Raw genomic sequence first — 27,951 nt, 5'->3', positions numbered from 1 at the left:
GTAAGAAGTGAAATTGCAGAAATAAATTTTATTTTTAATTTTCAGAAGTAAAAAAAGTTATAATACTTTAACTGTTAACGAGGCTTGGTTGATATCCAGTTAACCTAATACTGCATTAATGTTTTTATTCTTTTCTTGAAAATACTCAAATACACCTGCATCGTGCTCTTTTAAAAAAATACTAAGGATACTTGCATTTAAAAAGTTTTTTGAGGAAGAAAATTATACAACATTCATGTTTTTCATGGCACTGAAAATACTGAATTATATGTCAATTTATCTCTTAGAAGAAAAAGTAGCATAATTAAAATCACTGGTTCTCTAATCTTCAATTCTCTCCACAAATAAAACCTATCACTTTTCACAATAAAAAAGCAAAAAATAATATACAATTAAAAGGAGCCAAACTAAAACTCTTTATCCCCTTTGTCAAAAGATAAATTAATTGTGGGAGATCAACATAACAATCATCACTGATTTTTTTTTTCTTTTACCATTTAACTCTGGTTCAAAAGATAAATAATAATCTATAATCCACCAGTGTATACAAACTTCTTATCACATTTTCCCTTATTTTGTAAAAAAGGAACATAGGTTTAATGTTTAAAAGAAGCATTAGTGTGATATTATTACCAAAAAATAATTTTGCTATTATCACAGCTCAAAAAGTACCCACAGGAATCTTTTAGGAAACAGGTTACTGTCCATTTCACAAAACGTGAAATTAGGTGATCATAAATACACAAGAAAAACAAAACATTTTTTGTCCTTAGATATTGCTCCCTCCCGGCCCGAAATTCAGATGAAGACTAAACAACTTCTGCAGATCACGTCTATCTATTTTAGCAACTTAATGTAAATGAAAAGCAATCTTCATTTTAAAATATATAACACCATTTTTGAAACTGCAAATGAAACTCTCATCATATAAGAGAATGTCAGTATCAAATTCTTGTATCTTGACAATTAGGTACCATAATCAATGAATATAATTTGAATCTCTCGAATTATTTATTTTCAATTCAAGTGAAGACAATTAGGCCACTGCAGTCATTTCCTCATCTGAATCACTTGATTCATCGTTTAGTTCCAATTCCCCCAAATCTTGGTCTACAGTTATAACAGTTTTCCTCTTGCACTTCTTGGGAATTGCATCATTAGTGCAAATTTTTCTCATTTTAATGTTTGGTAATTTCTTCAGATCAAAGTCCCATTCCCTAGACAAAAGGAAAAAAAAAAAAAAGAGTGCAGACTGTTGGTAAGAGTTAACGTGGAAAAACAGGAGATAGTAAATTTTTGAAACTCTGAGGATCCTACATATTCAAAACTTCAAAAGCATTAAAGGAAAATATTACGCACAAATTACTAGAAAGCTGTTCTATTCTTTCATCCTCTCTAACCTGAGTATCTCCTTCTCTCAGGCTACCCAGATCAAGAATTGCAATCAAAAGTAGGAACCGTATCATACCTGACAAATCTCCAAAATACAGTCAGAAGAGGTTTTCCTTTTCACACACAGAAGTACATCCCAGTTAAGTTTCAGTAATCAACTGTTATTCTTATAATGGAAAATTTTCAGTTTTTCAACCTCAGTATTTTATTAATTACTTTAGAAGTAATGTGAATATTGTTTTGGGAACTGAACTCTTAACCAGAAGGCTATACTCATCTCTCTTCTTGTTTCTGGCTTTGGAGGAGGTAGAAGATATATTGTTTTAGAAATAAAGAGCATATTTATATGTTTAAGATTACAGGCAAAATAAAATTAAAGTATAAAAAGAATCTTAAACTCCACATACTTAAATTATAAATACATGCTATACATCAGCTCAAAATTGAACTGTACCTTAAACATGATAGATGAATTCTATTAAAGCTAATTTAGTTTCAATGAATTCAAAAGTACAGACAATGACTGGATTTAAATTTACCTAATTTCAATTAACATTAAATATAAGACCCCTCAACATGGTCTAGTTAAGACCAAAATGATTAATAAAACAGAATCTATGTTTAAAAACTAAAAAACTGCTTTTTGATTCATTTGTTTCTTATAGATTCCAGATATTAGGCCTTTGTTGAATACAAACAATTTGAGAATATTTTCTCCTATTTTATAGGTTGTCTGTTTATTCCCTTGACAGTTTCTCCTGCTGTGCAGAAATTAGGTCCCATTTGTCAATCTTTGTTTTTATTGCAATTGCTTGAGGACTTAGCCATAAATTCTTTGTCAAGGCTGCTATCAAGAAGGGTATTTACTAGGTTTTCTTCTAGGATTTTTAAAGATTATCCTAAGTGAACTAACACAGAAACACAAAACCAAATACTACATGTTCTCACTTATAAGTAGGAGCTAAACATTGGGTACACAAGGTCATAAACAAGGGAACAACAGACACTGGGTAACACAAGCGGAGGGAGGGAAAGGGGTAAGAGGTAAAAACACCACGTACTGGGTGCTATGCTCACTACCTGGGTAATGGATTCATTCTTACTCCAATCCTCAACATTACACAATACACCTTTGTAACAAACCTACACATGTACCTCCGAATTTAAAATCAAAGTTGACAAAGAAAAAAAAAACCTAAAAAATCGAAATCCTACTCAGTAGTTTCCCAGTTTACAAAAGAGTACAACTAGAAACCACTGGACAAAGCAGGTCGTGATGACTTAACCTGTTCCCTGGAGTCATTCCTATAACCATCTTCTCTGCAAAAGAGGCTGCTACAGAACAGCCTGGGGATATGACTCTGAGCCATCACATCTGTTGCTGTTATTTCTTTTTCAAAAAAAATAAATCTGGGGAGGAATAGTGAGATCACATACTTTGAGGTACTATAACAATGTATCTTAAACCATTTTGAAAAACAAAAAGCACACCAGGTCACTATCCTGTCGGTGCAGATCAACTGTCTGTAAGCCCAACTTCAGAAAATTCTTACTTGGTCTGATAAAAAAGAAAAGGTTACAAGAAACCCCTGATTTTCTTTTAGTTCTACCAGCTAGACTCTAAGGGGAAGAAAGTTCACCTGTCAGGTACTTTACACACAGCTTCAGGAAAACAATACAAGACAGACTCACCTAAATGTTTTCAGATTACTTGCATTTAGAATGTCTGGAATCTCTGGAAAAGAAAGTAATTTATCTCCATGAGGCAATGTTTTCTAAATCACATAATTTTATGTACAACAAATAATAATTTTCAGCAAGAATATCCAACAGAAAACAAAATTTCAAAGTATTGCTGTAATTAACATGAAAAATTTGCTAAAGGGGTTAGTTTAAGATGACTTAAGAAAAACCCTATTAAATGATAAATTCTAGCATAGAATCCATGAAACAAAACAAAGCTATTAGGCCGGGCGCGGTGGCTCACGCCTGTAATCCCAGCACTTTGGGAGGCCAAGGCGGGCAGATCACGAGGTCAGGAGATCAAGACCATCCTGGCTAACAAGGTGAAACCCCGTCTCTACTAAAAATACAAAAATTAGCTGGGCATGGTGGTGGGCACCTGTAGTCCCAGCTACTCGGGAGGCTGAGGCAGGAGAAAAAAAAACAAACAAAAACAAAGCTATCAACAAAATAAACCCTGTCCTTTTTAAACAATAAAAGGTATCTGGCAAAGTATAACTATAAATTCACTAAAATAACATGCCAGGTTGCATATTTTTTCTTGGTGAAAAGTACAATGTTTTCAAACATATAATCTACCTTCACAAGGTAGAATTTATCTCAGGAATGCAAGAATTAATGTTTAAAAAAATCACATTTTTCCAAATGTGAAAAAAAGACTTTTTTTAATTAAAAAAAAAAAAAATTTTGCTTAAAGAAGTTCAATACAGCTGGTCGCGGTGGCTCACACCTGTAATCCCAGCACTTTGGGAGGCCGAGGCGGGCGGATCACGAGGTCAGGAGATCGAGACCATCCTGGCTAACACGGTGAAACCCTGTCTCTACTAAAAATACAAAAAATTAGCCGGGCATGGTGGCAGGCGCCTGTAGTCCCAGCTACTCGGAGAGGCTGAGGCAGGAGAATGGCGTGAACCCGGGAGGCGGAGCTTGCAGTGAGCCGAGATCACGCCACTGCACTCCAGCCTGGGTGACAGAGCAAGACTCTGTCTCAAACAAAAAAAAAAAAAAAAAAAAAAGAAGTTCAATAAAACTTAAACCCATTTTTAATAAAAACCTCGTATATGGTAGTTCCTTACCATATTTCAAAAGTTCATCATAAACCAATATGCATGATCACACTTAAATTGGTGAAATACAAGAGGCATGAACAACAAAAACTGGAAGGCTGCTGCAAATATCTGGCCAATTCAATACAATGTTAAATGAAATTTAGTATCAAGTAATAAAGAAGATAAAATAAGCATGTTTGCTACAACTGTCTATTGACTTTTACAATAGTTTCAGAGAATAACAGTATAAGGGGCTAGGTGTTAAATGGTATAAATAAGCACAAAAAAATTTTTTAAAGGAATCTTAATGAATCAGAAATAGTTACACCACATGAGGAGGGGAGAGGGGATGGTTACATCTAGTCTTCTCAAAATCTTATCAAAGCAGAATTTAGTGACAATTTCCCCAAAGGGAAATTGACACCTGCAAACTCATCAAAGCCTGTTTACCAGACCTATCCCGATTCTGGGAAAAGCACTGCAGCATAGCAGATCTGAGTTTGAGTCCTAGCTGTATCACCAACAAATGGTTTACTTTGGATGTGCTCTGATAAATACTGCCAACTCATCTGGCTGCTACATGTTGAACAGACTTTAGCGGGAAAGCGTGGAGGCACAGAGAGCGACTGGGAGGCTATTACCATGGTACAGGTGAGACGACAGTGGCCTGAACCAGGGAAGTGGGAGGTGGTAGTAGCAGTCGTGCTGACAGGTTGGATGTGGACTATGAAAGTGACTCTAGAGTTTCTGATCTGAGCAACTGGGCAGGTGGTGATGCCACTGACTGGAATAAGAAACCTGCAGGAGGAGCAAGTTTTAGGAGAAAAGCTGGCCTTTGTTTCACGACATGTCAAGTCTGAGATGCCCAAAATACATGCAAGTAGAGAGTTTGAGAAATCCATATATGATACTGCAAATTTGGAGTTCTGGACACAAGTTAGGGTTGATAAGATAAATGTGAAAGTAATCAGTATTACTATCACAGTAAAAAGACATGATGTCACTGTCACAAACTTGATAGTTTTGTTGGGAATGTAGGGGAAAAAAGAGAATCCAAAACTTTTCTAAACCCTCACAAAGAAAAAGACATTAAAGGAAGAAAATTAAGCGAAATAAACAAGATCTAAAATAAAACCTTTGAAATCAATCACAAATTGATACTGCTATGTCATATAAAAGGAAAATAAAAAATCAGTGAGCAAACCAAGGCCATATCCTTCAAACTGCTGTCGCTCCCGCACCATCGTCTGCTTGATGACGGTCTCCCGGGAACAGTGCCGCCTCCCCTGCCTGTCCTTGATACTGTTATGTAACTCAATCTGCTCCAGCTCACTGCTGAATCGATTTAAGTACCTGAAAAATAAGAAAATGATTTGTGTTACATACAAAGTCTATGTATTGGGCTTACATTACTTAATGGAAAACTTAGTATCCAGCCTTCATGTGGCCTTTAAATGTTTATGTTTCTCTGAATTCCTCAGGTCCTCAAACCTCTTTTACCCATTCCCTAGATAACTCGACCATTTCTTTAACTTCAGTGACCAAATCGTAGCCTTCTATCAAACTGCAGACCCTCACATTCAACCACCATCTCCATCTGGATGTCCCCTAGTGGCTTCACCGTTAGCACATCAAAACTGAACTTGTCATCACCCTGTCCCCAGCTACCCCCCCACCAAATCCCCTCCATCTCCTGGGTTCCCTATCTCAGGAAATAGTTGTCCAGACGAGGAATCTGATGGCTTCCTTGACTGCTCTCTATCACTTTTATTCCACACCTAAGTTTTCACTAAACACTGAGACTTCTACCTTCTTAATATCTTTGGAATCTTTCACTTCTCTTTATCATGCTATGAGCCAAGCCGAGGCCACCATCATTTCTTGCCTGGATTGCTACATCAAGCTTTCCACGGTTTCCTGGCCAGAGTCATGAACCTCTCAGTCTGTTTTCTTCATTCTCAATGTGTCCTTTCTAATGTTAAGTATGATCATTTCAGTTGCTTGCTGTAAAAGCCTCCTATGGTTCCTAATTGTCCTTGGATAAGGTCCCAACTTTTAGACTGACATCTGAGGTCTTGCATGAGCTAGTTATCACTTATTGTACCTGCCACACTTCCCTCCTTGAACTTATTTTAGTCATATGAAATGTCTGGCAGATCACTAAATATGTTATCTTCATCCTCACTTCTGGGCATTTTAAATATTATTCTTTCTGGCTAGGGGTTCTTCAAACTACCTTGCCTCGATCTGCTAACCCCCACCTTTCAGCTGCAAGTGTAGATGACACTTCTCCAGGAAGCCCATCCTGATCCCAAGAAAGTGGCCTAACTACCACTCTATGACCCAAATAGGTTACAAACCTCCTATAGTGACTAAGCCAGGAAAAAGTCTTCCTGATAACAAAGCCCATTTGCTCTTCTGCAAACCCGTAACAGAGCTCTGTGTCTTAAAGAACCAGGCTGGAGAATTCCCTTTTCTGACCCTTTGCTCACGATATGCCCAGTGTTTACCTTTCAATTAGTTCACAAGCATCTTTCTTTGAATATCTCTTTTTTTGGGGATCAAGATGATTTTGAAACCATTGCAGTTTTTCACCTATAAACAACAAGTACCAAGACAGTTTACCCCACAAGTCACCATTTAAGCAAGTAAATATTCATTATCATTTGCAACATTAACGTGTTTAAAACAGAACCAAAATTTATGTCAATGTTTAACATAAAGCCTTGTGTGGGCTCAAAGCTAATTAAACCAGTCTGTCAGAAATTAAACTGTCAGATTTTAATTTAGAGAAGAGAGAACAGTGGGAGGGATGCTCTTCTGTATATATTTCTTATCCAATATGGATGCAAAAAAGGAAAATAATTATTTAGTTGAGCCTGAACTTCTAAGTATTTAAAAGCAAAGGATAGCTTGTCAAAAATAATAACATGAAAACTCCATTAATGATGAGAATGATATTTGCTGAGTATTTAATAAGCTGTAGGTACTATGTAAATAGCTTTATAATCCCATGAGAATTAGTACTATTATTACCCCCACTTGTAGATGAGAGATGTTAAATGACCTGTCCAGGGCCTCAAAGTTAGCAAATACATTAAGCATACAAGAGCTGCCAGGTACTGTGTAAAGTAATTGATATATATTACCAAAGAGCCAACAAAATTCATCCTTATGAGTAAACCTGACTGTCAAGGTCACTTTCAGTTAGATTTCTCAAGATTACAGATAAAAAAAAAAATCACCCAGCCCTGTATACTGAGATCACACTTAAAAATACTATTCTATTACCTGATGAAGCATTGATGGGAGTTCAAATACCTTTAATTTTAATAAAAGAGCCTAACAGTCAGTATTTAAATCTCAGACTTGGAGTAAAAAATTATTAGCAATAAATCTGACCAAAAAAACAGTGACATGACACTGAGATACAAAACTGAAGATGTGTACGTCCACGTCATTAAATAAATATGAATTGTTGTTTCTACCTAGGCCATAATCCTTCGTAATTCTAATGGTTAGGGTGGTAGAGTTAAACATCAGATAGATGGACAGATGGATATGAATGTTATGTGTAGACAGGTAGGTAGGTAGATAAATATAAACTAAGTTTCTGGAAAACTGAGCTAGAAATCATTAACACTGTTTATTTCAAAAGTTTAATAATTGATTTGCTTTGTTTAGATCAAATCTGATCAAATTCACTTTGATAAAAACAGTATTTCACTAAAGAATAAAAAGAAAAATAAGTACAGGGCAGAAATGCCCTATACTCTAGCCAGAGTTTCAAATAAGTAAAGCCACTTACCAACAAGGTTGAGACGCAAGGCCTTTTCATTCTTCAATCTTTAAAGGAAAGGTAAATATATGTGTTAGAAAATTTCCAAAGCAAGTTTTAAAACTCTGACAATAACAACAAAAAGAAAAACTGCCTAAAGAACTCTAATTAAAAGGTCACTTTTACAAATTTGAAAATAATTTTGTCAACAGAAACATTAAATACCATACTTCTCTTTTGAATCACTAGAATTTTATCAGAAACTTCTTTTAAGCACCTCAATGTCTAAAGGAAGCCTATAGAACAAACCAGTTTTGAAAACACAACTGAAAGCTTTTCTGAATTATGAACATTCGGATGGGTTCTGTAATATGCAGAATACTTGAGCACAAGAGTAATGCAAACCTTCTGGAAGACTGAGTGCTGCCACCAAGATCAAAATGCACTACTGTCATCTTTTAAATTTCAATAAGAACAAAACAGAATGGTTACTTTCAATGAATTTGAGAAGAATTATAACAAACAAAAATTTCATTTATGCTCAGAAAGTGTATAGGTAATACATGCCTCCTATTACTGATATTCTAAACATTTATTCATTCAGGAGACCTCTGTATACCAAGTCTTTGCCAGACTTTAGTTTCTGATAGCCCCAAAGGATACAGCCATGAACAATAAAAAAAAAAACACTGTCCCTGTCCTGAAAAACCTTAAAATCTAAGGGCAATAAAAACATGGAGAAGCATACAGAGCTATAAAAGCATATTTAAAAAGCACCTACCATATGTTTTAGGATTTGGGAAGGTTTTCCAGAGAAGTAAACTTTAAGCTGAGACCTGAACATGCAGAGAAGTTATTCAGGATTTAAAAAAAAAAAAAGGATAGGGACTACGGGAATGATAAAAGAAAAATCTTAGCCATAGGAGAAGGCTTTGTATAAAGCAGGAAGTATACATGGCTTTTATCCACAAAGAAGTAAGCAAACCAGATTTATCCTCTCATTTTACACAACTAGAAAACTAGAGAAATAAAATGAAATCTTTCGTTATTATTATTATTAATTATTATTATTAGAGACAGGGCCTCACTATGTAGCTCGGGCAGGAGTGCAGTAGTGCCGTCATTATTCACCACAGCCTCAAACTCCTGGGCTCAAGCAACCATCCTGCCTCAGCCTCCCATGTAGTTAGGACTACTGTTATACATCACCATGCCTGGCTACCTTTTGTTTTTTTTTTAACTTTTATTTTTGTAGAGACAGAGTCTCACTGTGTCACCCAGGCTTGTCTCAAATTCTTGGCCTCAAGCGATCCTCCCACCTTGGCCTCCCAAAGCACTGGGATTACAAGGATGAGCCACCATACCAGGCCAAAACCTTCTTTATATAAAATTTTTAAGTTACAGAATAGGAGAAAATATTCATAACACAAATAACAAAGGACTTGTATCTAGAATATATAAACAGTCCTTACTACTTAACAACAGATAACCCAGTACCAAAAAGGCAAAAGATTCAGACAGATTCTCCATCAAGAAAACACAAATGACCAAAAAGAACCTAAAAAGATGCTCAACATCATTAGTCATCAAGAAATGAAAATTAAAACCACACTGAAATACCACTACACACCTACTAGATTGGCTAAAATTAAAGAGGAAAAAAAAACCCTGACAACATAACATGGTAGAGAGGATATACAGCAAATAGAACTCTCATACTCTGGTGGTGAAAATGCAAAATAGTACTATCACGTATATACTTAAATATACACCAAATGATCCAGCAATTCTTATATACCCAATTTCTTATATACTTAAGCAAACATCTTAAGTATGTTAACCTAACGTCTTATAAACTGAATTTCCTATAAACTCAAACATCTACCCAACAATTATAGTTCTAGGAAGTAAAAGCAAAATGAAAACATACGTCCACACAAACACCTGTAGTACATGAATGTTTTACAGGAATGAACTTTATTCCTAATAGCAGAGATTAACAAATATTTTCTTCAATGGTCAAGTAGTCACGTTTTAGGCTTTGGGGGCCGTGTACCTGTCACAATTACTCGGCTCTGTCACTGCAGCATGAATGCGGCTATAGAAAACACAAAAGGAACCAGCATTGATGTTTTCCAACAAAACTTTTCATAATAACAGGTGGCTAATGCCTTAGCTTGCAGACCTCTGATAATAGCCAAAAACTAAAATATATCCAAATGAACATAGACAGTGAATGGATAAGGAAGGTGCGTATCCAGTGAATGGATATAAATAAATTGCCTGAGGATGAAATATTATTCCCAATAAAAGGAAAGAACAACTAATACACAAAATGACATGGATAAGTCTCACAAACATTATGCTATGTGAAAGACACTGGCACAAAAAACCACATACAGCATGATACCATTTATATTAAACATTAGAAAGATAAATCTCACCTATCAAAATAAAGAGCAAATTAGTGGCTGCCTGAGGCTAGGGGTAGAGGATGAGGACTGACTGGGAATATGCACAAGGGAATTTTCTAGGAAGATGAAACTGTACTACATACTGATCAGGGTGGCTACACCAATGTATACAATTGTCAAAACCCAAAAGCTACACTTAAAATGTGTTCACTTTATTATATATTAATTATACCTCAAAATTGATTTTAAAAAACAAAGAACACTTCATAAAATGCTGGAGAATGGCTCTGAGAGGAATTTGTTCCTTTTAAATAAGGCTGGAGGGAAGAATCTAGTTAGAAGTCAAGTTGCAATAATTCTGAATGGACTCAATGGGAACCTGAACTTAGAATGGTATCATTTGGAATTAAGTAGAGAGATCTGAGAATTATTTAAAACAGTACTTGCATGTAAACATGAAAAAATTCTTAAGACAACGTGTAAACATCATTTTTTTTTTTAATTTTTAGGAAAATAATTTAGTTTTTTTTTTTTGCTTTGGTAAATATTTATTTTTTTCTTTTCTTTTTTTTTATTATTATACTTTAAGTTTTAGGGTACATGTGCACAATGTGCAGGTTTGTTACATATGTATCCATGTGCCATGTTGTTTTGCTGCACCCATTAACTCGTCATTTAGCATTAGGTAGTAAACATCATTTTTAAAGAGAATCAATAAGATTAATTCTCAAAGGTAGTTGTTTCTGAGATTCTTATCCATCATGCTTAGTTTCCTTTGTTAATCTTCCATTAGGAGTCATTTTCATTTGCTATCTAGAATTATTTGCCAAAGTGTTGCTATACTGAGAAATCATAAAACAAAAATCACATCATATCAAAGAGCCACTTGCTGCTTGTAAATTGCTCATTGTTCAGAATGTGCTAGTCTTCAAACTATCCTAGTTCCTGTCATACGGTCCTAAATCAGAGCTTTTCAAATGTTGAAGATAAAGAATATGCTTGAACTTCTACTCTAGCATTGTTATCCACTCCTACAGTATCTTTTCTGACGTCTGCCAACAGCCACGTGAGGAAGCCTGGAAGCAGAACTTCTCCCTAGCAAGCTCTGAGATGAATGCTATCCCAGACAACAGTTTAGCAGCAGGCTTGTGAAAGATGCTGAGTCAGAAACACCCAGTTAAGTGGCAATGGGATTCCTACCTGATCCAGAAACTGTGTTTGTTTTAAGCTGCTAAATTGTAGCAGAATTTCTTATGCAGCGACAGTTACTAAAACAACATCTGGTAACTGCTGTTCATTTCTAAGAAGCCATAGGTACCCAAGTTCAAGTTGTCCTGTTGGTACGCTCTTCAATCGCCTTGCTTAAAGTTATCCCAACCATCTGGGTATCTTGTCACCAATCATCCTTTGAAATGGGGCAGGGAATCAACAGCATTTCAACATGTCTTTTGTGACCACATTCTCATTTAAAGTTAAGTATGACTCGTGGTTACTGATGCTGCAACTCAAAAAACTGACATCTATAGTGGCCTAAGCCTATGATTTCATAACATAAAATAATGTTAAGTACTATTAAAATTGTATATTTGGTTCTAGAGCCATGACTAAGAGAGTGACTTTTTGAAAATAAATTTTAAAAAGGGAAAAAATCCAATCTGTTTAGAACATTGTCCAAGCAGAAAAATTAAGTGGTCTTTCTACTTTGCATTACTAAAAGAGAAGTCTTGGCCAATAAACAGAATTTTCTTAGGACAATATATATATCAGATTAGAATGTTGTTCTGTTTTATTCTTCCATAATTTTTCTATAACATTAATTCTGTAAATCAATACACAACATGCTGAATATACTTGACAACATACAAACATTCTAGGCTCACGGTCACAATGACAGTGAACCAAGTACTTAATAATATTCTAAAGCAGTTACTTGCTAAAATATTGCACATTATACCACTGGTACTATATGTAAGGTAAGCAGTTCATAGACACAGAATTAAACAATCTTTAATAAAATGGTAAGCAAGTTGCTTCACCCTCCTCCATTTTCTTTTGATCCTTTCACTTTACATTAAGGACAAAAGTGGGGGTTTATTTTACCAGTCTTCCAACCTTCACCAGATCTTTTCACCAAACATATACAAAAGTTATGTCTCAGACTCAGACCATTTACAGCAGGTAATAGTATCTACTTGATTTTAAGAGAGAAAAAATATCCCCTTTTTAAAAAATGGTATTTAAGGGAAAATAAATAGTAGTGTAGGTCAGTGATTCTCATAGTGTGGTCCCTAAACCAGCAGCAACAGCACCAGCATTAGCTGGAGACTTGTTAGAAATGGAAATCCTTAAGCCAGAAACACAAACCTTCAGAATAGAAAATTCTAGGGGTTGGAACAAATAGTTTTAATAAGCTCTACAGATGTATTTCACGTACTTAAGTTTGCAAAATACTGATATATATGAGAGCAGAAACTGCAAAATCACAGTACTAATAAATCCTATTAAAAAGATACAGCAAAAGTCATAAAAGTGATGCACTAACAGCTGAAGTTTGAAAACTACTGTGCTAAAGCAAAACTGCTATCATCATAGTAAATCTTTATTTAAAAAAAAAACTACCCCCCAGAAAATAAAGAAAATTTGACTCTGCTATCACAACACTTATTTCCTTCTAGCCAAATCACAGTGAAACAGCTAACCTTTACTATATAAGGCTTATCTTAAGCAAAGAATCAACATTTAAAAATATACTGGTTTCCATTATCTAGTATGCAAATGTATCTAACATTCATGAAAATGGCAAGGCTATTCTAAAACAGTCAAAATGATTTTTATTTGAACTTCATTTTAAGGAATCTTTGAAACAGCCTTCTTTCTCCTCCTTCTCAGTCTCACTTGTGGAATGCTCCTTCTTTTCCTAACCTCTAAGTGGTAGAGGGCCACTGGACTCAGTAATTGGCTCTCTTCTCTTTCCTGCCAACAGTTACTCCTTAGGTGAACTGATCCTGTCCAGTCTCACGGCTTGAAATCCCACATGGATGCTGATCACTCCCAAATTTGTGTCAATACCCCTAACCTATTCTCTGAACACTAGACTCAACATATCTAACTATCCATTCCATATCTCCTCTTATATGTCTCATGGGCACTTTAACCTATATGTCTTATATATAGACCTCATATTTTTCAACTCTCTGTTCAAATATAACTTCTTCAGAGAAGGCTTCCATGACTATCCCATGTAAAACAGAACTTCTCCCTCACTCTCCATCCCATAACTTTTTAAATTTTTCATGGCACTCATCACCTACTGCTAGGTAAATTACTTATCTGTTTTAGGTAAGCTCTAAAAGAGTAGAGTTCTTGTTCAGTTTCACCTTCTGCATACAGAACACACTCAATAAATATTTATGAAAGGGAGACAGCACTGTGAAAGGATACATGTTTGAAAGATAAATGTATAAAGGGGCTTTTTACCAACGAGTAATACAAATGATGAAAAGATACTTACTTTTCCTTTTTTTCTTGTTTGTGGGCCTCTCTTGTAATTTGAGCTGCTTTTCTACTATATGGATGGATGACTTTTTTTTCCCGTCCTGCACTTTTTCCCTTTGGTGCTTTAGGCTAAAATGTATGAAAACACATGACACATATAGTCAGATATGTAAGTGCCTTCAGTCACAAAAATCTTCTTTACAAATAAATTTCAAAAACAGTAATATGACAGAAATACAGTAAGCCAAAAATACTCCCAGAAAAATCAGGAGATAAGCCACTAATTAAATAATTGTAATAATCTGTTGCCATGGTAATGACAGAAATGATATATTCAGAGGTGCTCTCCAATGACAGAAGAAAGGCACAGAAGGAGTCAATAAACTCACCTCTTCAACATGTTCTATCTTCAAAGAAGATACAGGGACTACAGATAGTGAGGAGACTCACAGCCAGAAATTTGTTACAGTTCGGAAAATTAAGGGGGCAGAAGGGACTTGGGTTATTAGTAGGGGCTTGACTTGGATGTTTCATATGGAACAAAGCGGGCAATGAATCATGCAAAATCAAAGCTGGGCTCATTGCCTGTACAAATTAGGAATACAGAAAATAATAGAAGCCATCTCAAAATTAGTATATCCAAAAGGGAAAATGTATCATTTTCCCACTGAAGACTTATGCCAGTTAATCAGATCACAATTCATTAGGTCCTCCAAACTAGACATCTGTTTCTTTTATTCCTACATAATCCTGTATCTTACCTCACCTATAATGATTTAGGAATCATATTTGGCTCTCTGTAATTAAAAAACCCCAAATAATGGCATAACCCAGATTAAGTTTGGTTCTTTATTGGTAAAAGTAGGAGCTGAAGGTTCTGTTCCACAAAGCCCTTAGAGATCCAGGATCCTTCCATTTTTTTGTCTACCAGCCTCAGGCTATACCTCCTGTCTAGTTCAAGACAGCCTAATACCAGGTCTACACTCAAGCCAGTATGAAGTAGGAAAAGAAAAATCTGAAGGTATATCCCCTTTTTTTAAGAGCATGACCTGGGAAGTTGCAGATCCTTTTGCTCACATCCCACTGACCAAAATCTATTCACAGTGTTACATAAGGGAGAGTAGTAAATATAATCCTTATTCAGTGAGAAAAAGATCCATTCATATAGAAAAACAGAAAGAATACATTAGGGGACAGCTGGCAGTCTCCAACAAACCTATTTCAGAAAAAGGCCAGGTAGCTTTACAATATTCTTCAAAACTATTGTCAATTGCTTAATTGAGTCCTCAGAATCTTTCATAATCAGGATGGTCTTTAGATTCTCCCCACTAGTCCTTTTTTCAGCAAAGCTACAGAGCTTGTCTTCATAAAACACTGATGTAGTCAAGTCCCTCTCCCCTGCTTAAAGCACTCCACTAGCTCACAGTTAGGTCCCAAGTCTTTAGCACAGAAACAATCTAGCCCCAACCTGCTTCTCCGCCATTATTTCCCTTGCTCCTCTATAAAAGATTCTTCACCCCATTCTTACTGAACTTGTCACCATTCCAGAACATACCAAGCTATTTCATAACTTCTTGAGTCTGCACTTGTTATTACCTCTGCCTGCAAAATACTTTACTTGCCCTTTGATAAGATGCAGCTCAAAATTACTTCCGTTGTAAAACTAGGCAGAACCATTTAAAATAACCACAAATTCCTCATTCACAAATATATTCATTCTTTCAACACTCATTGAGTGCTCTGCTCACTTTCTGATAAACCTGAGAAGATACATCCACATCTGAATCTTAGGGTATCACTGGAAGTTGGTTACAGGTATAGGAAAACAAGTAGAACCATCATATAACAGAGTATACGTACTCTTTTATGTATCTCTCTGCTCACATGGCAAGCGCAGAGGAGAAAGGGAGGTGTAATGAGGAATTTTTGAGATTAAAGTACCTAGCAAACATGAATCAAGTAAAAACTTTCAGGACATTTGGCAGGCTGCCTCTAAGATGGACCCAATAAACCCCACCTCCTGATCTTCATGCCCTTACGGAATCCCCTCCTTTTGAATGTGGGCTGGACCTACTGACTCACTTTTAATGAAGAGCATTTAGCAAAAGCAATGAAATGCCAATTTGGAGATTAGGTTATCAAAGAAGTCTGGCTTCCATCTTTCTCCCTCTCATGGAAACCAGCTGTCATGTAGTGAGCTGCCATATGGAGGGGCCACATGACAAATAACTGAGGGAGGCCTCCAGACAACAGTTAGTGAAGAAGTGAGGCCTGCAGTTCAACAGTCCACGAGGAGCTGAATCCTACCAAGAACCAGCTTAACAATCCTACCAAGAGCAAGCTTAGAGGTAGATCCTCGGCCAAGCATGGTGGCTCATGCCTGTAATCCCAGCACTCTGGGAGGCTGAGGCAGGTGGGATCACTTGTGGCCTGGAGTTAAAGTCCAGCCTGGCCAACACAGCAAAACTCCATCTCTACTAAAAATATAAAAATTTGCTGGATGTGGTGACACGTGCCTGTAATCCCATCTATTCAAGAGGCTGAGGTGGGAGGATAGCTTGAACTCGGGAGGTGGAGACTGCAGCAAGCATAGATGGCACCACTGCACTCTAGCTTGGGCAACAGGGTCAGACCCTGCCTCAAAACAAAACAAAAACAACAAAAAGAAGTAGACTCTGCAGCTGTGCCTTGAAACCACACCCTCAAGTAATACTTTCACTGCAACCTTGTGAGAAACCTTGAGGGACAGGAGCCCAGTCAGCAATGCCTGATTCCTGACCAAAAGAAAGGGAGAGATCATAAATATTGGTTTAAGCCATCAAATTTTAGGATAACTTGTTACACAGGAATAAATGACTAACGCATGACCAAAAACCGAAAGCAAAGATGCATCCTGTGAAGAGCGATCTGATCCCACATATCATTATTAAAAAACGCTTAAAAATATTTTTAAAATTCACAAAAATCCCAAGGAAGAAAATATAAAGTCTCTGAAGCTGCTAAAACTGAAAATACATAGCCATGAAGTTCCAGCAATATGTTCAAAACTACAAAAAATGTCCTTTAAAGACTCAAAGGTGTAAGGAAGGGACCCAGTTTCAATTAATTCAAGATGGATTAAAGACTTACATGTTAGACCTAAAACCATAAGAACCCTAGAAGAAAACCTAGGCAATACCATTCAGGACATAGGCATGGGCAAGGACTCCATGTCTAAAACACCAAAAGCAATGGCAACAAAAGCCAAAATTGACAAATGGGATCTCATTAAACTAAAGAGCTTCTGCACAGCAAAAGAAACTACCATCAGAGTGAACAGGCAACCTACAAAATGGGAGAACATTTTCGCAACCTACTCATCTGACAAAGGGCTAATATCCAGAATCTACAATGAACTCAAACAAATTTACAAGAAAAAAACAAACAACCCCATCAAAAAGTGGGTGAAGGACATGAACAGACACTTCTCAAAAGAAGACATTTATGCAGCCAAAAAACACAGGAAAAAATGCTCATCATCACTGGCCATCAGAGAAATGCAAACCAAAACCACAATGAGATACCATCTCACACCAGTTAGAATGGCCATCATTAAAAAGTCAGGAAACAACAGGTGCTGGAGAGGATGTGGAGAAATAGGAACACTTTTACACTGTTGGTGGGACTGTAAACTAGTTCAACCATTATGGAAGTCAGTGTGGCGATTCCTCAGGGATCTAGAACTAGAAATACCATTTGACCCAGCCATCCCATTACTGGGTATATAACCCAAAGGACTATAAATCATGCTGCTATAAAGACACATGCACACATATGTTTATTGTGGCACTATTCACAATAGCAAAGACTTGGAACCAACGCAAATGTCCAACAACGATAGACTGGACTAAGAAAATGTGGCACATATACAACATGGAATACTATGCAGCCATAAAAAATGATGAGTTCATGTCCTTTGTAGGGACATGGATGAAACTGGAAACCATCATTCTCAGTAAACTATTGTAAGGACAAAAAACCAAACACCACATGTTCTCACTTATAGGTGGGAATTGAACAATGAGAACACATGGACACAGGAAGGGGAACATCACACTCCGGGGACTGTTGTGGGGTGGGGGGAGGGGGGAGGGACAGCATTAGGAGATACACCTAATGCTAAATGACGAGTTAATGGGTGCTGCACACCAACATGGCACATGGAAACATATGTAACAAACCTGCACATTGTGCACATGTACCCTAAAACCTAAAGTATAATAATAATAATTTTAAAAAAAGAAAAAGAAAAAAAAAAGACTCAAAAACTTTAGGGAAAAGAAGTTTGATACCCCTTGAATATAAAAACATCCTCATAGTTTTATACGATCTTGGCTAAAGAACCTTCAAGACTTAGTACAAAGAAGGTACAAAGAAATTAACTTATTTTTTGACTCAACTGTAAGTTATGATTCCTTATAATATAATGAAAAGGTTGTCTCAAGGCAGGATATGAATATATAGTGAGATACAGACATATGTACAATAAAATTTACTGTATTTCAAAACACTTTCATATTTTTCAATACATTAAAATTTGGAAAAAAATGTTTCAACAGAGAAAAACTAAAGTAAAACTATATCATAAAATAACTAACAGACCGTTTTGAATATCTACGCCTATGAAAAGACTCTGGCACCACAGAAATAGTCCAGTTAGAAAACCTGCATTAAAAGTATCTCTTCCCTATGCTCTTTAGTGACTATTTCAAAAAATTCAGTCTGAAAGTCTATTCTTTGGATTCATAACTAGAAGGAACAAAAAAACACAGTTTATTCAAAACGACATAATAGAGTTATTTTAGGGGCAATATGCTTTAAATATTCCTGTTAAAATCATAAGTTAAAAAAAAGGAACTTTGCCTAAAAGACCATCAAGTTGAGCCGTAGTCTAGGCTCAACTAGAGCCAGAAATGCCATTTGGACTACTCAGTGAAACAAGAGACATAAAGGAGTGATCATTTCACCAAACACACTTGAAGTACACAGAGTGTACGTAAATACATTTTTTTTAAAGTATAAGACCAAACCCATGCCTACAACTGAGAAAGCTGAGAGTGCAATACCGTCAACACCATATACCCTTAAACATAAAAATACAGGCATACCTCACTTAACAGGGATACTTTCTGGGAAACGAGTCAGTAGGTGATTTCCTTTTTATGCAAATATAAAGTGTACTTACACAAACCTAGATGGTATAGCCTACTACACACATAGGCTCTGTGGCATAGCCTATTGCTCCTAGGCTATAAACCTGGCCAGCATGTTACTGTACTGAATACTGTAGGTGACTGTAACACAAAGGTAAGTATTTGTGTATCTAAACATGTCTAAACATAGAAAAGGTAAAGTGAAAATACGGTATTATAATCTTATGGGACCACCATCATATATGTGGCCCACTGATGACCAAAATGTCTTTATGCCGTGAATGACTGTAAATTACAGTAAATGATGTACCAATTTTACACCAGTGACATGATGGAAATGGGATGGACTAAGCAAATCTTCACTTTTTTTTTGCAGTGAATCTTCACTGCAGATAGTAGTGAAATGCACTAGTGAGCCCTAGTGCATTTTCTTTCCTTAACAGACAAATATGATGCAACGACAGGTGTCAATGACAAATAATTAGCACTTCCAAGAAGACTTTATTGGTTCCATACATAAGCCTTTCTAAACCCCACCCAATCTTCAAAGACCACTTAAAGGTCAAGTTCAACTGGTCCTTGAAGGGATCCAAGAATAATTTCATATCTCAGTAGCCTTTTCCTCTTGGTAGCATTTACCATTTAGCACCTAATAATGTACTGCACTGCCCAGCATTAATTGTACATTTGTGTGTTATTTCCTTAATAGCAGCTCATTTGAGACTGCAAATATGTCCTGAGGTTGCAAATCACAGTTTGAGAGAAGTAAAGAAAGTGGGATGCTGCCCTGGTGAACATTTACTGAGCATCCACTTTGTACTGTACAATGGGCTACTATGAATTAAAAATATTAAGTATGTTCTTTAAAATAGTGTGAAGTATCAAATATAAAATTTATTTATTTTATTTTTTTTTTTTTTTTTTTTTGAGACGGAGTCTTTCTCTGTCCCCCAGGCTGGAGTGCAGTGGTGCGATCTCGGCTCACTGCAAGCTCCGCCTCCCGGGTTCACGCCATTCTCCTGCCTCAGCCTCCCGAGTAGCTGGGACTACAAGCACCCGCCAACACGTCCGGCTAATTTTTTGTATTTTTAATAGAGATGGGGTTTCACCGTGTTAGCCAGGATGGTCTCGATCTCCTGACCTCGTGATCCGCCCGCCTCGGCCTCCCAAAGTGCTGGGATTACAGGCTTGAGCCACCGCGCCCGGCCCAAATATAAAATTTATAAAATAGCTCATGATAGTGTTTTCCTTAACATTAAAAGAATATCTTAATAATTCTCTAATGCAGACTTTATCTTCATTTTAGATTCTAACATCTAGTTCAACTTACGTTATTCCAAACTTACCTACTAACATCTAGTCAGAATAAACTTCTCCCACATTCTCTACTGCCACTTCTTTACACCTCAACCTCATATTAATATATATATATATTTTAATTACTGAGCACACACTAAATATACCACGTACTAGGATAAGCACTGAGGCTTCCAGATCAAAAACTGACATGAACTTGCCTTCATGGAGTTTACAATCTAGTTTTCTCAGGAATAGCTAACTTAGTAAGTGCTAGCCAGAAAATGGATCAAAAGCATAGGGTCCTGACTCACTTCGGGAAGTATGAAAAGGCCTCCCTGAGAAAGTAACCTGAGATCTAAAAATCAAGAAATTTACTAAATATTTCTCAATTTCCAGGCTACAAAATAAACCTACCACCTAATTAATATGGAAGTTAATGTTTAAATCAGAAAAGCAAACCAAAATATCCTCCTTGTTCCCAGAACAAAAGAGAGAATATGAAATAATACTGTTAAGTACAGATTTTGATCCAACATCAACAAACACTTGCATCACTGTATATCTCTGGATACAGATAATCAAACGCTCTGCAACAAAACAATCAATATCTAAAATCAACAAGTTGAAAAATGATTGCCTTGCATACTGGTATTTTTTAATGGCAAAATGGTGAGAACTAGCAAAGCTAAATAACAAATGAAAAGAGAAGCATTAAAATAAGCTGTAGAAAGAGACACATAAACAGACCGGTTTTAATTGTCTTTAACTTCAGGCAGAATGGCCCAACCAAAGTTTGAAAGAAGATTTTAAAGAGAAGAGGTCACATATTATAATTGTTTTACTCCTGTAAAAGTAGACAATAAACGTAGTAAGAAAGAAGTAGTGTGGTTTAAACTTGTCTCACACGCAACCCCATTTAGGTCTACGTGGAATAATAACATAGGAAATTAATATATCACTAAGTAAGACTTCTATCAAAGACCAGAATATCATATTTGGGATCATAATGAAACAAAGATATAACTATCACGGAAGGACTAGTTCTTTCCAGAGATAAAGGTAAGTGTAGTCTCCCAAGGATATTCAGATGTGAGGCAATAAAGAAATAAAGGTGACTGGCCTGATCAATTTTAGTGATACAGTTCTACAATAAAAATAAAAATGTTTACCTCATTTAAAATTTCCTTCTGACTGAAGAAAACTTTGAAACAAAAGCACTTTGAAAAACTTTTGCCAGGTCACACACAAAATAGATCAGTTTTTGCAACTTAAATGCAATAGTATTTGCCTTCTATCTTTTCTATAACGTGGTACAGGCATAAAGCCACTGGAATTCTAGCACATATTCATGTTTATCCTTCTCATTTCTGGGTCTTTTGTAAGAAGTGAAAAACAAGATTGTAGCTCAAATCAGTTTGACAGGTTTACTACATTTCTACCTAAATTAATTGCTCCTGGGAGAAACAGATTTTCTTGTTGGCCTGGCCCTGAAAAGGAGCAGGCGAATAGACTACCTACACACTTAGATGAACAAAAAACTCTGTGCCAGTCCCTGTCAGAGTCATTCTTTTTCACTGACAAAGTTATACAGCAAGAAAGAAGGCACTGTCTTGTTTCAGTCAATTCACCAATCGCCATAACCACCCCAACAGACATAGAGCTTTCAAAAACCCTAATCAAGTAACAAATAATGGGGCCGGGCACGGTGGTTCAAGCCTGTAATCCCAGCACTTTGGGAAGCTGAGGCAGGCGGATTGCTTGAGGTCAAGAGTTCAAGACCAGGCTGGCCAACATGGTGAAATCCCATCTCTTCTAAAAATACAAAAATTAGCCAGGCGTGTTGCTGCACGCTTATAATCCCAGCTATTCAGGAGGCTGAGGCCGGAGAATCGCTTGAACCTTGGAGGCAGAGGTTGCAGTGTGCTGAGATAGTACCACCATACTCCAGCCTGGGTGACAGAGCAAGACTCCTACTCAAAAAAAAAAAAAAAAAAAAAGAAGGAAAGAAAGAAAGAATGGATAAATAAACTATATGTTTCTTAAGTATTTAAATTAGGATATTTCATTTATAAGCCTTCATAAGTCAGTTTTGGGATCTCCGAATGTACCTTTTGGATTAGATTTAGTAGTGATTTAGAAAATAGTCACTACTTAGCAAGCCTAGGTTTCAAGTGCTGAACATAAAGCAGATGTCACACACACACACAAAAAGGAAAATTTCTTAAAGTGTATATTATGTAACAAAGTAAGACAAAAAATAACATTTGGTAATAATGCATCCTTTAGGTCACAAAAGCTTAGCTGAGCTACTTATTTATTTGTAACATTTGCTGTATGTTCAAGTTTTAGATTAGCATTAATTATTTCAAGCACTCAAAAATGTAAATAAATTCAGTTGGCCCTCCAGGTTTCACATCTGGGTATTCAACCAACAGAGGACAGAAAATATTCAGAAAAATAAATAAAAAATAACAATATAACAATAAAAATAATAAAAATTTAAAAAACAATATAATCACTATACAGCATTTACATTGCAATAGGTATGGTTAAGTATGACAGGAGAATATGCACAGGCTACATGCAAAAACTACACCATTTTATATAAGGCACCTGAGCATCCATGGATTTACGTATTCGAGTGTGTCCTGAACTAATATCCCTCGATACCAAGGGACAACTATAAAAAGCATAGGAATATTTTAAATATTTGGTATATCACTCTGTACTCTAAATTAATTTCCTCATAGATCACATTTAAGCATAAAAAATGAAACCATCGGCCGGGCGCGGTGGCTCACGCCTGTAATCCCAGCACTTTGGGAGGCCGAGGCGGGCGGATCACGAGGTCAGGAGATCAAGACCATCCTGGCTAACACGGTGAAACCCCGTCTCTACTAAAAATACAAAAAATTAGCCAGGCGAGGTGGCAGGCGCCTGTAGTCCCAGCTACTCGGGAGGCTGAGGCAGGAGAATGGCGTGAACCCCGGGGGGCGGAGCCTGCAATGAGCCGAGATCGTGCCACTGCACTCCAGCCTGGGTAAAAGAGCGAGACTCCGTCTCAAAAAAAAAAAAAAAAATGAAACCACACAGATCTCAAAAAAAGACTTTCTTATTTTTTTGTAGAGGAGTCTCAGAGAAAGGTCTTTCTAAACATTATATAAAATTCAGAAGATTTAAAATAACATATCTACATAAAAACTTAAAAGTCTGAACTGCAAAATATAAACCAAGCTAAAAACAAACTACAAAAAACTTGCAACACAAACATAAGAGCTAATTCTCTTAAGAAGTTATTTTAAGATTAATATGAAAAAGATCAGCAAAAGAATACATACAATTCACAGGAAGACTAAAAACAAGTGTTATTTAAAAGCTGGAAAAACTTTAAAAACAAAAACTTCAATGAAATAGAATTACTAATGTGTAATATTAACAAAGATAAAAAATTATTCACATTGCATTAGTGGGGGTGTGGGTGTATTAGTAATCTCATAGTTCAAGGGGGTGCAAGCCAGTACAGTCTTCTGGAAGGCAATTGGATAGTACCCATCAGGGCTAAACACAATGGCTCACGCCCATTATCTCAACACTTTTGAGAGGCAAAAGTGAGTGGATTTGAAGCCAGAAGTTCGAGACCCACCTAGACAACACAGTGAGACCCCGTCTCTACAAAAAAATCTAAAAAATTAGCTAGGCGAGGCAGTGTACCTCTGTAATCTTGGCTACTGGGGAGACTGAGGCGTGAGCCCAAGAGTTTGAGGCGGCAGCAAGCTAGCTATGAGTGTGCCACTACGTGCCAGGCTAGGTGACAGGGTGAGACTCCATCTCTAAAAAAAGTTTTTTAATAAAATAAAATAAAAATAAAGATAGTACCCATCAATATAAAAATAGAAATAGTTGGTCAAAAATCTTCTAACCAAGAAATTCTATTTCTATTAATTTATTATTTACACATGTACGAAAGGGAGAATAAATAATGAATGCAGCAGTATTGCAATGTCTGTGGTAGCAAAATAATGTAAACAATTTAAAGGTCTATCACAGATCAGGTTAAGTAAGTTACATAAGCAAACAATGGAATATTCACTGTTTAAAAAGCAAGAAGTGGATCTATACGTACTTACACAGATCTATAAGATCAGGTAAGACAAAAAAGCAAGGGACTAAGGTGTCCAGTATACCATTTATGTAAAAAGAGAGGTTAGGGAACATACATATATGCTGGTACATACATATAAAGTATCTGAATCGATAGCTAAGAAACTGTTAACAGTGGCTATTTCTCAAGTGAACCAGGGCATTAGGCAAAAGAGTTGGAAAAAGTCTTTTTGTGGCAGATGAAATAATGCTCTGCCCTCCTCCGACCAAAAGATATCCATGCCCTGATTCCCCCAGAACCTGGGAATATATTACCATATATAACAAAACAGACTCGCAGATGTGATTAAGATCGTGAGATGGGGAAAATTATCCAGGTGGGCCCAATATAATCCTAAAGATCCATGGAAGAGGAAGGCAGGAGGATCACTGTCAAAGAAAATGTGACCTTCTCTGGAGGAAAATTTAAAGATGCTATGCTGCTGGATTTGAAGAGGGAAGGAGCCAAAAAATGTAGATGACCTCTAGAAATGGAAAAAACTCATTAGAGCCCCTTAAAGAAAGACAGTCCCGACAAACACCTTAATTTTATCTCAGTTTAGACTCGTTTTTGAACTTCTGACCTCCAGAGGTTTCAGGAAATGAATGTGTTGCTTTAAGCCACTAAATGCATATCACTTTACTATGGCAGTTAATACGAAACTAATACAATTTTTATGAGCAACCATTTTTTAATGTTTTAAACCATGTACAAGTAATATTGTCTCAAAAAGGTTGGTATACTAGGTAGATTTCCATTAGTGTTTTTCTTTAGTTTTACTTTCAGGAGCAAGTTTTCACTAACAGATAATCTCTATGAGATTTATTAAGCTGATTTGTTGCTGTAGCTCACATTTATAGATGTAGGCCCCAAAACACACAACCTCTACCATTAACGTAGTCAGTAACAGTTAATGCCCCACAGTAATGTGCATGGATAAATGTAGGGAGGATGATGGCACACTTTTCAATGGTATATAGTCTAGCTAGGGAGGAAAAGCAGCACACACAAGCTCTATGACAGGTTTATATAAAAAGGAGTATACCCATGGGTGCCTAGTAGTATAGTATGAGCCATACTTAAAAATACTAAAATCCTGGATGGGCACGGTGGCCCACACTTGTAATCACAGCACTTTGGGAGGCCAAGGTGGGTGAATCATTTGAGGTCAGGAGTTCGAGACCAGCCTGGCCAATGTGGTGAAACCCTGTCTCTACTAAACATACAAAAATTAGCTGGGTGTGGTGGCTGGCACCTGTAACCCCAGCTACTCAGGAGGCTGAGGCAGGAGAATCACTTGAATCCAGGAGGCGGAGGTTGCAATGAGCTGCGATCATGCCACTGGACTCCAGCCTGGGCAACAAGAGCAAAACACCATCTCAAAAAAAAAAAAATAAAAAATAATGAACACTAAAAACCTTTTTAATGCAGCATAAAGAAGTGTTGAGTGGAATGGATTAATTTGAAAAGATTATTTATGTATAACAGGTAAACTAAATTTTGATATAAAGATATGAACTTGCTAAGCTCCAGCAAAGATTTACAATGAGAGAACATTGATGAGCAAAGTAACAAGGATGAACAACTATAAGCTGTACACTGTTACTATTTATTTATATAACTAAAGTTAATACCAATAACATTTAGTAAGTGCCAGGCACTAGACTAAACACTTTACATTTAATTTCCACAATTCTATGAGGTAGGTACTATTGTTATCCCAATTAAACAGATGGGAGGTTAAGTAATTTTGCCAAGATAGCAACTCAGGGAAAGACAGGTGCCCAACTCTGTCCTCCGGGACCACATTCTGAGCTGTACTGAAAGAGGATGCAGCAGCACTAACGAGGTTGTATCAAAAAAATGACAGAGCCGGAAATGAGCCAATGAAAACAGGTTTATATGCCACTCTTTTGACTTCTATGCCAAACAACATACTTCTACTATACAGCCTGATAAAAAGTGAAGCTCTGATAGTCAAGGACAACTGCAGTCAAATACCAATCAATCTCCCCAATCACTCAAACACAATGAGATGTAATTGCTTTCACATTCCACTCCGAAAAGGGGAAAAAAAACTAACACTATAAAGAGTTGGAAATCCCACAAGCAAAGTGACAAGCAAACACTGAATTTACACAAATGTGTACAATCTAAATAAAGTACAAAATATGCGTCAGCGGTGGATCAAAATAAAGCACAAAAAACTTGTGAAACAACGAAAGAACCAGACTGTAAAACAAAAATGGCATATAATGAAAAGAAACAAAGAGGCCAGCCACATTGTGACACAATATCATAACTTTTGGCCAGATTATAAACTTTTTAAATTTTGCTTTTTTAAAAAATTAATTGAAAAAATATTTATAAAGCATGTTTCTATGCAAGAATTACTCTCAAGAACACGACGATTAAGTAAAACAGGCAAAAAGAAACATACTGTTTCAGAATACAAACATATGTAGTAACTATAAAGAAAAGTAGTGAAATTATAAATACAAAACTTAGATAATGTTTGCTTCTTAAGGTTTCCTGAAAGTTATAGGTTCAAAGAAGGTAACAGGGCTTTCAAATGCTATGTCTTATTTCTTAAAACTACATAATGGGTAAACGAGACTTCCTGAAACTGCTAATCTTTACACTTGAAACGTGCTTTAGAAACACTCTTTTGTGTCTACTCAATTTTTAATAAAAACAACAAAACTGCTTCAGTGTCCTGGAGGGAATGGGGGCGTAACGGCAGGATTTAGGGCACTAACGAGAGGCGAACGGACGCCGAGGAAGAGGCGACTAAGCCCATACTGAGTCTACCTAGGTCAGAGGGGCAGAGGTGTGTGGGGCCAGCGGTCTCAGGAGTTTTGCCAAACTCCCCAGTGCGTTACAATGGAAAGGTACCGGGTTTCCCCCGAGGAGGCAGTGACGAGCGAGAAGTTAGGCACAAGGCAAAGAGGAGCAAGGCGACATGTGAGCACTTCAGCACTCGGACGCGGAACTCTAAGGTCCAGGCGTTGGGCCTGGGACTCGCCTACCAGAGGCTTCGCCCCGTACCCCGCACACTCTCTCAAAATAAACACTTCGCATCCTCCCCTCTCCTAGCGTCCCGAAACCGCACCCTCCCTCTCTGCCTGCTCAACAAGAGCCTTCCGGGGAACCAACCGAGAGGTTCGGGGGAGCAGGAGGGGGCCCACCATGGTGACGTCCTCGTGGCCACGGAGCAGCTCCGCACTCTAGACCCAGGTAATCTCACCAACCGCAGGAGCAGCAGCCCACAGGAGCACTCGGACCGAATCCCACGTGTGGCCTGAGAAGCCCGCGCCGACCCAACCGGAACAGGAGAGGCGAGTGCGTTTCTCTAAAGCGTCCCCGTTAACTGAGACCGCGTCTTTTTTGCCCGTGTTGGGTTTTTAAGCCCTAGCCGAACGGACAGCCGGACCTGCGTGCTCGCCGG

The 27,951-nt window shown here is 37.0% G+C and overlaps 1 protein-coding gene across 1 annotated transcript; it reads right to left on the bottom strand.

Annotated features, from left to right (window-relative positions):
• Positions 1 to 8: 8 nt before the first annotated feature.
• TMA16 (translation machinery associated 16 homolog) lies at positions 9 to 27,899 on the bottom strand. The gene is made up of 7 exons (XM_032148781.2): positions 27,692 to 27,899; positions 13,888 to 14,000; positions 7,993 to 8,030; positions 6,695 to 6,779; positions 5,389 to 5,537; positions 3,085 to 3,127; positions 9 to 1,217 (listed from the first exon to the last, which is right to left on the bottom strand). The coding sequence occupies exons 1-7, from the start codon at positions 27,692 to 27,694 to the stop codon at positions 1,037 to 1,039; spliced, it is 612 nt and encodes a 203-aa protein (XP_032004672.1). The 5' UTR covers positions 27,695 to 27,899; the 3' UTR covers positions 9 to 1,036.
• Positions 27,900 to 27,951: the final 52 nt, after the last annotated feature.

The sequence above is a fragment of the Hylobates moloch genome, unplaced genomic scaffold (genome assembly GCF_009828535.3).
Source record: "Hylobates moloch isolate HMO894 unplaced genomic scaffold, HMol_V3 SCAFFOLD_3, whole genome shotgun sequence".
Lineage (NCBI taxonomy): Eukaryota > Metazoa > Chordata > Mammalia > Primates > Hylobatidae > Hylobates > Hylobates moloch.
This window is presented reverse-complemented; position numbering and strand designations above follow the sequence as displayed.

Coding starts and splice junctions, on each gene's coding strand:
- TMA16 (XM_032148781.2), bottom strand. Junction 8,031..13,887: donor AAACAAGAAAAAAAGGAAAA/GTAAGTATCTTT, acceptor TTTCCTTTAAAG/ATTGAAGAATGAAAAGGCCT. Junction 6,780..7,992: donor CTTGCGTCTCAACCTTGTTG/GTAAGTGGCTTT, acceptor TGTTGTTTATAG/GTGAAAAACTGCAATGGTTT.